The 12,879-nt window shown below is 51.9% G+C and overlaps 1 protein-coding gene across 3 annotated transcripts; it reads left to right on the top strand.

Annotated features, from left to right (window-relative positions):
- Nucleotides 1-4,638: 4,638 nt before the first annotated feature.
- On the top strand, nucleotides 4,639-12,612 carry GTPBP2 (GTP binding protein 2). 3 transcript variants are annotated; one of them, XM_087438635.1, is made up of 13 exons: nucleotides 4,639-4,860; nucleotides 6,717-6,743; nucleotides 7,032-7,216; nucleotides 7,584-7,692; nucleotides 7,891-8,088; nucleotides 8,386-8,560; nucleotides 8,721-8,940; nucleotides 9,409-9,517; nucleotides 9,656-9,714; nucleotides 9,838-10,002; nucleotides 10,336-10,507; nucleotides 10,960-11,124; nucleotides 11,363-12,612. In XM_087438635.1, exons 1-13 carry the CDS (start codon nucleotides 4,675-4,677, stop codon nucleotides 11,537-11,539), a joined length of 1,947 nt encoding a protein of 648 aa, XP_087294761.1. In that variant the 5' UTR covers nucleotides 4,639-4,674; the 3' UTR covers nucleotides 11,540-12,612. The 3 variants fall into 3 exon arrangements, with proteins under 3 accessions (XP_087294761.1, XP_087294760.1, XP_004424144.1); XM_087438634.1 differs by having other exon boundaries at nucleotides 9,382-9,517; XM_004424087.3 differs by lacking the exon at nucleotides 9,838-10,002 and having other exon boundaries at nucleotides 9,382-9,517.
- The last annotated feature ends 267 nt before the right edge of the window (nucleotides 12,613-12,879 follow it).

Raw genomic sequence — 12,879 nt, 5'->3', positions numbered from 1 at the left:
CCCACATACAGCAACTAGAAGGATGTGCAGCTATGACATACAACTATCCACTGGGGCTTTGGGGGGAAAAAATAAAATAAATAAAATCTTTAAAAAAAAAAAAAAAGCTGTGGTGGACAAACAGGAGCCAGATCAAGGCAAGGCTTTATAAGCCATCTTAAAGAATTTGAACTTGATCCTGTAGGGGGATGGGGAAGCTTTGAAAGGTTTAAGTAGGAGAGTGACATGATTAAATTTACATTTTATAAATTTAATCTCTACACCTGCTGCAGTGTAGAGATTAGATTACAGGGAGAGTAAAAGAGGAGGCAGGGATACCAGTTAGAACTAGCTACTGCAATTACCCAAGTGAGTGGTGAAAGAGGCCTGAACTAGGGTAGTCACAGTGGGGTGGAGAGAACTGGTGAACCCTAGAGATATTTAGGAGGTCCAAGGAGCATGACTTGGTGGTTGATTCTAGGAAGAAGAGGAAAAATAGAGAGAGACTGCCAAGAAGACAAGCAGGTTTTTGACTTCAGCAACTCTATGGCGAGTTGTGCCATTCAATGAAGGAGAGAATACTAGAGGTGGACTAGGTTTATTGGCGTGTAGGTAAGGAGAAAAGATAAGTTCAGTTTTTGATAGGTTGAGTTTGTTATTCCATTTTTAGGATATTTAGGAACACCACTAGGAATAAAGATATGTATTTGAGAGTCATCAACATGGGAGTGGATAAGATCATCCAGGAGGGTGTGTAGAATGAGGATGAGCTAGGTTCCTGAAGACACTAATGTTTAAAGGATGAGCAGAGAGAAAAACCTGTGCAGGAGACTAAGGAGTAGCTAGAGAAGTATAAAGAAAAATAGACATATGGGGGGAGTGGGGGGTGGAATAGACAAGGTCAGGTCACAGAGGCCAAGAAAAGGGTGTGTTTCAGGAAGTAGGGACCAAAGATCAAAACATACTATAAAAGTATAAGGATTAAAACACTGTTAAAAAACAAAATTCAACCAAGTAAATTTGAAGATCTAACTGGCTTTATTAAACAATTCATGAATCAGGCAGCATCTCCTCTAGCAAGCCAAGAGATACTACTAGGACTTATACAAAATGGAAAGTTTTTATAGGCAGAAGGATGGGGCAAGGAAGTTATTAGCAAAAGACAAAAAAGGATTATTTTGGGCCGGGGCATTTTCTTTTGCCTGGGGCGGGGGGGTGGGGGTGGGCGGTGGTATTGACCAGCAAGTGGTATATCATGCAGATTGCCTTGGCTTCCTTTTGGGGTCTGGAGGAATGGAGAGAGCCCACATGACAGACTACCTCATTGGTATTAACCAGAAAATTCCAGACTGGCTGATTAAGATTATATTTCCAGGGAAGGTTGAAACTGCAGTTACATTAGGTATTAAATCTGGGTTTGGTATCGTGGGCTTTAGCACAAGTAACGCCATTTTGGGCCTATGGTTTTCTCTTTAACAATACTGTGGTATTGGCTGAGGAATACACAAACAAATAATAAAACAGAAGAAAGTCCAGAAACAGATCCACGTATATGTAGATCTTAGTATATAATGAGGTTGACTTTTCAAAGCAAATAGCTTGAGACAATTCCCTACCCATTTAGAGGGAAAAGAAGTCAAACTATTTCCTACTACACATGTTACATAAAGATAAATTCCAAATGGATCAGAGATCTAAACATAAAATTAAACCTCAAACTCCTAGAATAAAATATTCAGGAATAATTCATAGGCGGGCCCTGTGGCTTAGCGGTTAAGTGCGTGCGCTCTGCTGCTGGCAGCCCGGCTTCGGATCCCGGACGCGCACGGACACACTGCTTCTCTGGCCATGCTGAGGCCGCGTCCCACATACAGCAACTAGAAGGATGTGCAGCTATGACATACAACTATCTACTGAGGCTTTGGGGGGGGAAATAAATAAATAATAATAATAAAATTATTTAAAAAAAAGGAATAATTCATAATCTAGGAGTGGGGCTAGCCTACGCATGACACAAAACCAAAAAAGTATAAAGGGAAAGATTGCTAAATCTGAGTTTAAAACTATGTAAATGTACTATATGAAGCTGGGTACCTGAGATGTAGTGTAGATATTAAACAAATTTGCTGTTTTTCCTGTTTAACTTGAGAGGTGACCCAGGGGTCTCTGAGGATTTGTGAGCTTGTTTTGCAGAAGAAAGAGAATGCCTTCGGGGAGGTTGGGATCGATCACCGAATGGCAATGGCAGGCACCCAGCAGCTGTTGAAGCCCAGAAGTCAGATTGCCCAGGGGCTTATCGGGAGTGACCCTTTTGTTTCCCCAAAGCTCTTCTTGCTAAACTCTATAAAACCCCTGCTTTCTGTTCTTGGGGAGGCAGATTTGAGTGAACCCAGGCTCCCATCTACTCATTTTGGCCAATTTGAATAAATCTTTCTCCATCTCTAAGCACCCATGTCTCAGTGTTTGGCTTGCTGTGCATCAGGCACCTGAACTTGAGATTAAGAGGTTTGGTATCATATACACAAACAATAAATGACTAATTACAGGCCAGGAAAAATGTGTGTGTGTGTATGTGTATACATATCCCACAGCCAACCACCTCATAAGTAACACCTCCAGGGAACTAAACACAAAGACCACATTCCATCTCCCAGGACCCTGACCTCCTCCTGGACAGACATCCCTGTTCAGCCTACTCCTCTGCCAGCCTTCACTCCTGTCTGGTAAGCAAGATTGTTCAAGAATGGGATATCAGAACAGGTTACCCCCTCTCATCTCTTAAAAGAAGTTCTCCACTTAGAAGACAAGGGTTTTGGGATGGATGAAGTGAAATTGTGTGTTGAGGTGGCTGAAAATCCATGAAGAGGAGAGGACAGGTGTTATCAGGCGAGTGCAGCAGGCCCTGGTTATCAAAAGAGACCAGAGCTGGTGGTGGTGAGAATGTTGTGGGTATGGTCTTAGTTCTCCCTTCCAATCCCCATCCTTCTTGAGATCTCTCACTGAGTTCTTCAGCCTCAGCCTCTACGTGGCAGTTTCCCTGGTGGAACTGTGCCCTTGGCTAGGGTTGACCTCTGCAATGTAACCTTCCTTTAGATGAACAGGTTGGAGAAGAAAGAAGTCACATGTGCTTTCAACCACTGAAGACCACATAATTGGCTGGGTCTGCTAGGCCCTTCTGCAGATTTTGGTCCTTCTGCTCCCACTGCTTTGGGAAGTTATGCCATGTGGACAGCAACTACGTGATCTACAGCAACCTGCGTCCCTCCTGTTCTTGGGGAAAAGCCATGGACTCCACCAGGTCTGAACCCCTGAAACGATCACCCGAGGTAAGCCACTATTGCTGCTTCGAGTTTTCCAAGGAAAACTGAGGTCTGGAGGGAAGGGCTGTTTTATTTCTTGGCTGTGTGAGAGCATCTCGCTGTTTGTGAAGAGGGGAAGTGGACATACGGTGAGTGGTGGTGAGTCATGAGACAGCCGTGGGGGCTGGGAATTGAACCCTGGCGTCCTGACTCCCAGCCCAGCAACACTAACTGCTTCTCCACTCTGCCTTTCTAGTATCTTGTACACTGGTTTATTTACTCTTTGCTGACTGCAAGAGCCCTAAAGAGCAAGAGACATGCCTTGGCAAAAAAGTCAAAAGTCAGTACTGTATTCCCCCGGGGCCCTTGGCCAAGTTTCTATTCTCAGCTACGTCCCCCGCCCTCGCAGTGGTTGACGTAACCGGAGCCCCAGCCCCGCCCCGAGAAGGGGCCAGGCCCCTCCTACAGCCCCGGCTGTTTTAAAACCAAACTCCGTTCTCCCGGATTGGTTCTGCTTCAAAACAAAGAGGAGGGGTAATACTCGCTGCGGGCATCCTTGTAGCCCTCAAGCAGCAAGGCTGGTTTACGGGTTCGGGCCTCGTGTCGGGGCCACCGCGGTGTCTCCCGCTGCTAAAACTAGCCCCCGGAGGGTGCCAACCTGGTAATAAAGCAGTGACTACTGTGTAAAGGCGGCATAATCATCGCAACAATAACAGCTGTAATTAGGCTAACCACCATCCGCCTCTGCCCTGGCATTTGCCCTGACTCACCCCGACAGCACGCCAGCTGTCGAGGAAGAAACTGAGGCAGGGGCGGAGACAGCAGGGGGGAGGGACCAGTCGCCCTGAATTTTGCAGCTCTCCAGGTCCAAAAACTGTAGTCTGGGATTGAGCTAAGGGGCCAAACCGAGGAGCGTACACAAAGCCTGATTCTGATGTAAACCCTCAGCCTCCTGGGACTGCCCCACCCACACGCCGCCGGGCTCTAAACTTCCCCCGGGCCCTAGGAAAAGACCCGCTCGGAGCGCGGAGACTAGGAACCAGACTACAGCTCCCTTAGGTCTTTGCGCGCAAAGGCGCGCTCCTTGCCTACGCCCCGAAGCCCAGCGCGGCCCCTTGCACCGCGATGCCTCCTGGGAGTTGTAGGGCGGCGGTGAGCTCTTCTGAGGGAGGTCCCAGGCTTGAGGACTCTATATCCCGTGGTGCCCCGCGGCTGTTTCTGACGCTAGCCGGGGCCAGAGGAGGGGGCGTGGCCTGCGGAGGGCCCCACCCCGTTCTCCTCTGGCTGGCCGGACGCGGCGGCGGCAGTAGGGGCGGCGGCGGCAGTAGGGGCGGCGGCGGCCCCGGTGGCGGTGGCGGGGGGGAGGGGCTGGGCGGGGGGCTGGTGGCAGAGGCCGATGGACTCGCGGGTATCGGAGCTGTTCGGCGGCTGCTGCCGGCCGGGAGGGGGCCCAGCCGTGGGCGGAACCCTCAAGGCTAGGGGAGCCGGCGGCAGCAGCGGCTGCGGGGGCCCAAAGGGGAAGAAGAAGAACGGAAGGAACAGAGCGGCCAAAGCCAACAATCCCCCGTACCTGCCCCCCGAGGTGAGCACTTGAGAAGTGGCGGAACGAGAGGAAACCACTCCTTCCGGTCCGGGCACTCCAGGAAGGCGGGACAGGGACAATTAATACCCCTTTCCGGTGTCAAGACCCCGGGGGAGAGGAGAACCACTCCTTCCGGTCCCAGGACCCCAGGAGGAGTGATAGAGACTGGCCTCCTTTCTGGTGTCAGGACCCCAGGAGGAAGAGTGGAGAGGGAGGGTTCCCCCATTCTGATCTAGATAACTCCAGGAGGAGAAGTGGGGAGAGGGGATCCCACCGCATCCCCTTGGGAAGAGCAGAGTAGAATGCCCCGGCCCCCTGCCTGTGCTGCAACAGGAGAAGGGAGACGGCATGCTGGGATGAAGAGGCAGAGTTTTCTAAACTTGTTCCAAAGGGAGGAGGGGAGTACTCGAGGAAAAAAGCAATGTGTTCCCTCCCTGTCCCTGAGTACACACACATTCACACACACACACAAACACAACCAGACAACAGTCAGGCTTAGTCCTCCTGCCCTTTGCCTGTCCTACGGGGAAGTGAGGACAGCCTCCACATACCTGTTTCATTAATCCCTAAGGCAGAGAGTAATTGCTACTTTGTCGCTCTTAGGAAAGGAGGACCCAGGGGAAGAGCCTAAACCACTGGTTATCAAACTTTAGCGTGTATCAGCATCACCTGGATTGCTGCCCCACACCTAGAATTTCTGATTTTAGTAGGTCAGAGGTGGGCCTGGTAATCTGCATTTCTTACAGATTCCCAGGTGATGCTAATGCTGCTGGTCCTAGGACCATACTTTGAGAATCATTGGCCTGGACCATCATCCTTGTATCAGTTTTCTGAAGCCACCCATCCTAATTATGCATCTCCAGCAAAATGATAAAGGAAGGTCTCTGTTGATGGAAAAAGATCTCCCTTATACTCCATGAGGTGGAGATTATGGGTGAAACCCTGTTAGAGCTTGGGAGTCAGAGGGCCTTGAAGGGGTGGAATGATGACAGGAACGGAAGAATAAAAATGAAATGGCCAGGGAGGAGGAGTGCAGAAATGCAGGTCAGGCAGAACAAGCAAATGTCATATCCCTTTGCAGCTGAGAGGGGAAGGCTCAGGCAACAGGACACTTCTGTGTTGGGTCACCTGATACAGGGAAGAGGTAGAGGAGATTGTGGGGTGGATTCAGGATTTCACCTCAACTGAAGCGTGAGGGTCAGGAGACAGGAGGTAAAAGCCACAGTGAGTCTGGTTTGTGGAGTCTGTCCCCTTCCTTACATTTTCTGTGTATCTTCTTTTCATCTCAGCCCCAACTTTGGAACCCTGCACCTCTCTCACCTGGGCTCCTCTTTCATTGGGCTTGTGACCAGCACTCAGCTCATCCTTTGGCCCTGGTCCAGAACCTCTTGCAGCCTCTTGCATCTTACTCTTGATGACATCAGCTGAGAGGGGCGGGCAGGAAGGAAATGGTGTCTCTCAGACCAGTGGAAGAGAACAGCCTCAGCAGCCTGGACACACAGGAGACATAGACTTCTGGGGACAGCAGTTTGAGGCCCTGGGGAGAAGGAAGGAGTGATCTTGCGTCTAGGAAGTATGTGCTGCCAGTGATGAAGGAAAGGAGGGACTCAGAGTTCTGTTCCTGGCTTAGATAGGTGACTTGCTCTGTTCTTAGAGAGGCCTTTCCTTCAGAGAGGTCACACTGGGGCTGAGTAGAGGGCTTGTCTGCCAATGACCTTGGGCGTGCACCTGCCTAAGCAGGTGCGGCTGAGGCTTCCTGCTCTCGAGTTAGCTGCCTAGGCCTCATCGAGAATCAGGGGGAAGTAGGGGTTGGGTCTGAATGGTGTGTGGTAAAACTGCTCCCTGTTTCTTTTCAGGCTGAAGATGGAAACATCGAATATAAAGTGAGTCTTAGGGGAGGGGCAGGTTGTCCTTGCTGGTGTGGGATGATTTCTCTGAGAAATCATCTTCCAATTTCATGATCTCTATAGCAATTTAGGGATGTGGTTCAGAGTAAGGGCTCTGTACCTCATTCTGTTGGAGGGGGACTCACTGTTAGAGGAGGTCAGAGATGAAGGGGTTTAAGTGAGAAGGGAAGATCCTGGTCCTTGCAGCAGGACAGGTGGGGAGCATGTGGGTTTAGGAGGAGCATCTCTGATTTCACCTTCTCATGATACCTCACCTGCCCTAAGCTGAAGCTAGTGAATCCATCCCAGTACCGCTTTGAGCACCTGGTGACACAGATGAAATGGCGGCTCCAGGAGGGCCGCGGTGAGGCCGTCTACCAGATTGGGGTAGAGGACAATGGGCTGCTGGTGGGGCTGGCTGAGGAGGAGATGCGGGCCTCCCTCAAGACCCTGCACCGGATGGCGGAGAAGTATGTTTCCTCTTCCCCCTCCCCTCCCCTCCCTTCTCCTTTACCTTACTCTGGGGAGGACCCATGCATACCTAGGGCCGGAGGGGCCAGGGAGGGACTTTCCTTCTGCTGCCTTCTCTTGACAAAAGATTAGTGTTCTGGGCTCCTCCTCATTGGATCTAGGCTTTTTTGCTCCTTGATTTGAGGTTGGTTGGTTGGTTTAAAGGGAGCTATGGACGCGGGGTAGATTGGAGGGTGGTAGAATGTGAAGTAAAGTGTTGGGAGCTCTGTGGGAGGTGTGAGAAGGCCATCCGTCCAGAGCCAAAATGGAAGGGGGTTGGGGCGGAATTACAGGTGAGATATGGCACCTGTGGCCTTGCTGTAACAGGGTCGGGGCCGACATCACTGTTCTCCGGGAGCGAGAAGTAGATTATGATAGCGACATGCCCCGGAAGATCACTGAGGTGTTGGTACGAAAGGTCCCTGACAACCAGCAGGTGAGCACATACCCTTCTCCGCCTCCCACGCACATGCTTCCCAGGAGGGCCCTGTTGCGGCAGGCTCTCCCCTAGCCTGAGATCCCGGGGTTGTCTAGTTCATCATTTATTCCCCAGGGAGTGTCACTGCCCTTGACCCAACCTTCAGTGGAGAGAGGTGAGGGATTGGAGCCCTTACCTCTGGCAATTCGTCCACAGTTCCTAGACCTCCGTGTGGCCGTCCTGGGGAATGTGGACTCAGGGAAGTCGACTCTGCTTGGAGTCCTGACCCAGGGAGAGCTGGACAATGGGCGGGGCCGGGCTCGACTCAACCTTTTCCGCCACCTGCATGAGATTCAGTCTGGCCGAACCTCCAGCATCAGCTTCGAGATCCTGGGCTTTAACAGCAAGGGAGAGGTGCATGCAATCAACGGGACCCAGTGGGGCCGGACTCTGAGGATGGGATGGTGTGGAGAAGGACCGAGTCCGAGGGCAGAGTGTGGAGACTTTTTGGAGTAGTGTAGATGAAAGCCCAGAGGGCACTGAACAAGCTCTGGCCTCCTTAGAAAACAAATGGGGAATCAGCTGAATGGAATCAGAAATGGGGCTCAGGTTAAGAAGCAGGGTCACCCAGGGACTGGTTTAGGTCCTGGCGACTCTTAAAGGGTTGGGGAGGCTGGCAGGGGACACTGAGAGCCCTGGGCTCTGGGCTAGGTGGTGAATTACAGTGACTCACGGACGGCAGAAGAGATCTGTGAGAGCAGCTCCAAGATGATCACCTTCATCGACCTGGCAGGCCACCACAAGTACCTACACACCACCATCTTTGGCCTCACCTCATACTGCCCTGACTGTGCCCTGCTCCTCGTCAGTGCTAACACTGGGATTGGTACGAGGCATTGGGACAGGGGTGGGGCTGGAGGGAGGTGCTCACTCTCTCCTACCGTAGGCCTCTTCAAATCTGGGAGCCAGATGAACTCTGGCTCCCTTGCTTCCTTCCCACATTCTCATTCTTCTCTCCTTCTGCCTGCTTGCCTTCTCTGAGGCAGCTGGCACCACCAGGGAACATCTGGGCCTGGCCCTCGCCCTGAAAGTGCCCTTCTTCATCGTGGTCAGCAAAGTGGACCTGTGTGCCAAGACCACAGTGGAGAGGACGGTACGGCAGCTAGAGCGGGTCCTCAAGCAGCCTGGTTGCCACAAGGTCCCCATGCTGGTTACCTCCGAGGATGATGCCGTCACTGCTGCCCAGCAGTTTGCCCAGTCACCCAAGTAAGCCTTTCTCACTCCAGAGCCCTGATCCACCGGGAAGACTGCCACAGAGCCCCGGAGCATGGTGTTCCACCCCAGGACCAGACCAGTTCTGGCTTAGTTCTGTGGTTTTTCAGGTCGGGATTGTGGGAGACAGTCTTGGCTAGAGGGCTTGGCCCTTCTCCCAAGCCAGCCTGGAGCTTTGCTGATGCCTGAGACCCTGGAGACGAAGTGCTATGCCTGGCGTTCACCGTCTCCCTTGGGCTTTGGGATGGGCTTCACGTGCCACATTCCTTGGCTGGCTGACAGAGAGAGGGCCCAGAGCTCCTGAGATGGCTAGCAGATAGGAAAGAAGGGCCCCTAACCACCCAGAGAGAAGGTCACCTTTCCATATATGTGGCTCTAGCTTCTGCTTCTTGTTAGAACTTTCCTCATCTGTCCATTCTATGCCTCCCTCTACAGTGTCACCCCTATCTTCACACTGTCTAGCGTGTCTGGAGAGAGTCTGGACCTGCTCAAAGTCTTTCTGAATATCCTGCCACCACTCACCAATAGCAAAGAGCAGGAGGAACTCATGCAGCAGCTGACGGAGTTCCAGGTAATTGGCCGCCCAAACGGGCAGTGAGCTGGGGAACTGGGAGGGACTGATTCTGACTGAGCCTTGAATCTGTTTAGAGATTTGGGGACCTGTCAGCCCTGCTTAGCAGGCCATTGATAGAACCTTCTTTGGCTTAAGGTGGATGAAATCTACACGGTACCAGAGGTGGGGACAGTCGTTGGAGGGACACTTTCCAGGTGAATTACTTGCTTGCTCCCCACCCACTCAGCCCTCACATACCCATACACTTGAAGACATCGTGGCCCACAGGAGCCCCTGGAGTTGAACAGAACCCATCGAAAAGATGCACTTGTTTCCAGATTAGGCTTTCACCATCCAGAGAGCTGGAGAAAGCTAGTCTGTTGGCTTATGAGGGAAGAAACACTATTGCTGCTTACTGGGAATCTCCAGGCCCCTGAGGGAGAAGTGTGGGTCTTGGGCCCCAAGAAGAAAACTAGAATATATTCAACTGACTTAATCTCCAGGTAGGGAAATGAGAGGTCCCTTGAGACTCTTTCCAAAGCAGAGGCTGAAACCCAAGGGGATAACTTGCTCTTTCAGGGATCAGGTGTTCACTGTCAAACCAGCAGTTACCTTTCTGCCAGTCGTCACTGCCTTTCCTGGCATTAGCCGTCAGAGTCTCAACTCTGGACTGGGGCGAGGCAGTCATCTGCCCTTCCTCCAGATCAGAATTTAGGGTCTCTTTCCCCACCTAAGGGACTCAACTTTAGAAGAGAAAGAATGGTCTGGGTGACCCTAGCAGAGAAGTAGGTAGGGGAGCTAGGCTGACACTGTGCCACCTGCCTTCTGGGCTGCAGTGGGATTTGCCGTGAGGGGGACCAGCTGGTGGTGGGCCCCACGGACGATGGCTGCTTCCTGGAGCTGAGAGTATGCAGCATCCAGCGCAACCGCTCCGCCTGTCGTGTGCTGCGAGCTGGTCAGGCTGCCACATTGGCCCTCGGGGACTTTGATCGTGCACTTCTTCGCAAGGTGAGGTGGGAGGGTGGGTTGGAGAGGGAACACAAAGAGAAGTGCCTGGGAGACTGGCTACTTGAGTGAGAAGCACCTGTCTAAGATGCTTCAGAGGCCCTCAAAGAAAACATGGTCTCTAACCCAGAAAGCTGGTTACACAGACTGTCCGTGTATTAAAAATGCTTAGAATACTCATAAAGCACAAATCACTAAATATAAATCACTGTGGTGCAATCCGAGTGTCCTGGACCCTAAAAATTCAAAGCATTAGAAGAGTTAGAGGACATGGGAGGTGGGTGGATGGGTTCCCTCTAAAAGAAGCGTTTTGAGTATTGTCGCCTGAGGTCTTTGTGTTTGAAGTCCTAGAAAAAGAGGAAATTTAGGAGCTGTAAAGGCTGTGAGGGTGGCTGGGGAGGGAGAGACTAATGCGAGGTCTGCCCTTTCTGGGTCTGGGGGCTGTGCCTCCCCAGGGCATGGTGATGGTGAGCCCCGAGATGAATCCCACCATCTGCTCAGTGTTCGAGGCAGAAATAGTCCTACTATTCCATGCTACCACCTTCCGGCGAGGCTTCCAGGTGACAGTACATGTGGGCAACGTACGTCAGACGGCAGTGGTGGAAAAGATCCATGCCAAGGTGAGAGGGACCCAGCCATGCCCCCGTTTTCCCAGGAAAAAATCAGAATTCTCCTGCCTCCAGAAAGGAAGGAGGTCTGACCTTAGACTTGTAGAGAATTCCCTGATCCTACAAAGGGAACAAAGCCCCACTTGGGGTGGGTAGAAGCCTGATAGGCCCCTGAGGGTGGAGAGCCAAAGCTGGTAGAGAATGGGACAGGAGGCACTGTCCAGGGCCAGTGACTGCGTGTCTGCTGCAGGACAAGCTGCGGACAGGGGAGAAGGCAGTGGTACGTTTCCGCTTCCTGAAACACCCAGAGTACCTGAAGGTGGGCGCCAAGCTGCTGTTCCGGGAGGGTGTCACCAAGGGCATCGGCCATGTCACTGATGTGCAAGCCATTGCAGCAGGAGAGGCCCAGGCCAACATGGGCTTCTGAACTCCAGGCGGGCACAGCTCTATTGCTGTCCCTACAATATATAAGGTGACTTCTGGCCACGCTGCCCCACGTTGGCGGCTCTGTGTGTTAATAGGCTAGGGAAAGAGGGGTGCTCCCTGCCACTTTTCTGGAGAGGTGCCAAGCTTAGTGTGGCCAGGGAGGGGCAGTCCTGAGGGAGAAGACAGAATTCAGGGCAGTGCTCAGCAACTGTGTCCACCTGGTTGGCCCATCAACCCGGGCAACTCCATGGCCTGTCCACTGGAGGGAGCTGACTGCTGCCACCTCGGCCCCACTGTCAGGACTGGGCTGGTGTGGTCCCTGCACTTCAGGAATTGTCACAACAACTGGGGGTGGTCCTCGGAAGCACTCCTTTTTCTATACCTCTTCTCAAGACCATGTAAGTTGCCCATCTCTAACTGACTGTGGACAAAGACATCTGCTCCTGGCCATCTGGTGGCCCAGGATCTGAAGAAATGGCACAGGGACAGTGAATGGCTGTGCTCCCACCCTGTGCTGAGACATGAGGCCCGTTCTTCAGCTTTATCCCCCTTCCCTTCTTCACTCAAGGGCCATTTCCCCAGTTTGTCCTCCCATAGGCCCCACTGGTGCTATTTGTTGTGCTGGCCCAGGCGTGGGGCTGCCGAGCGGAGGCTCGGCATACCGAAGGTCAGCTGCACGTTAATCAGTCTTGTCCTCCCCTTTGCAGTGACCTGTTGGTTTTAATGCTGGATCAAACAGTATGTTTTCCTCTCCCAGACTGGTGGTGGCTGGGGACCTGACCCACAGCTCCCCATCCTGCCACCCTCACCCCCCTTCCTGCTCCCATGTAAGTCCTCTCGTTTTAGTAATTTGCAGTGACCATCCCTTTCCCTCTGTTGCAGGGAACCTAGAGGAAAGGGAAAGATGTTGCCATATTTCTACTTTTTAGGGCATGGACTCCCTCCTTTCCTTTTGTTAGTGTCCTGGGTTCCCATGGACTCAGGGATTTGGTGGTTGAGGTTTCTCTGCATATAAATATATATATATTTAAATACACATATATATATTGTACAGAATAAAAATGTTTTATTGAACACACTGTGCTTATGCTTAAGACACAGGCTCAGCTTCCAGAGCTAGACTCCTCTCCAGGATTAGAGACAAGTGAAACCCTAACACTGCTGAGCCCTGAATGGGGAAAGAACCTGTCTGGTATCTCATTCGCCATTCTTCCTTTCCTCTCCCCAACATGCAATCAGTGTCCCAGTATTGTGACCAAGTATTCTGGCCTGTTTTGCATAGTTCTTTGAGTGACCAGAATAGCAAATGAAACTGCTGCCTTTTCAGCTGAGATGGGTCAC

The sequence above is a fragment of the Ceratotherium simum genome, chromosome 13 (genome assembly GCF_057802395.1).
Source record: "Ceratotherium simum simum isolate JZ-2026a chromosome 13, ASM5780239v1, whole genome shotgun sequence".
NCBI lineage: Eukaryota > Metazoa > Chordata > Mammalia > Perissodactyla > Rhinocerotidae > Ceratotherium > Ceratotherium simum.
The sequence above is the reverse complement of the archived record's forward strand: the minus strand, read 5'-3'. Positions and strand labels throughout refer to the sequence as shown.

Excerpts from the sequence above, each read along its gene's own strand:
- GTPBP2 (XM_087438634.1), top strand. The coding sequence starts at position 4,675 with ATGGACTCGCGGGTATCGGAGCTGTTCGGCGGCTGCTGCCGGCCGGGA. Across the intron at positions 7,693-7,890 it reads AGGTCCCTGACAACCAGCAG|TTCCTAGACCTCCGTGTGGC; the intron begins GTGAGCACATAC and ends ATTCGTCCACAG. Across the intron at positions 10,508-10,959 it reads ATCGTGCACTTCTTCGCAAG|GGCATGGTGATGGTGAGCCC; the intron begins GTGAGGTGGGAG and ends GTGCCTCCCCAG.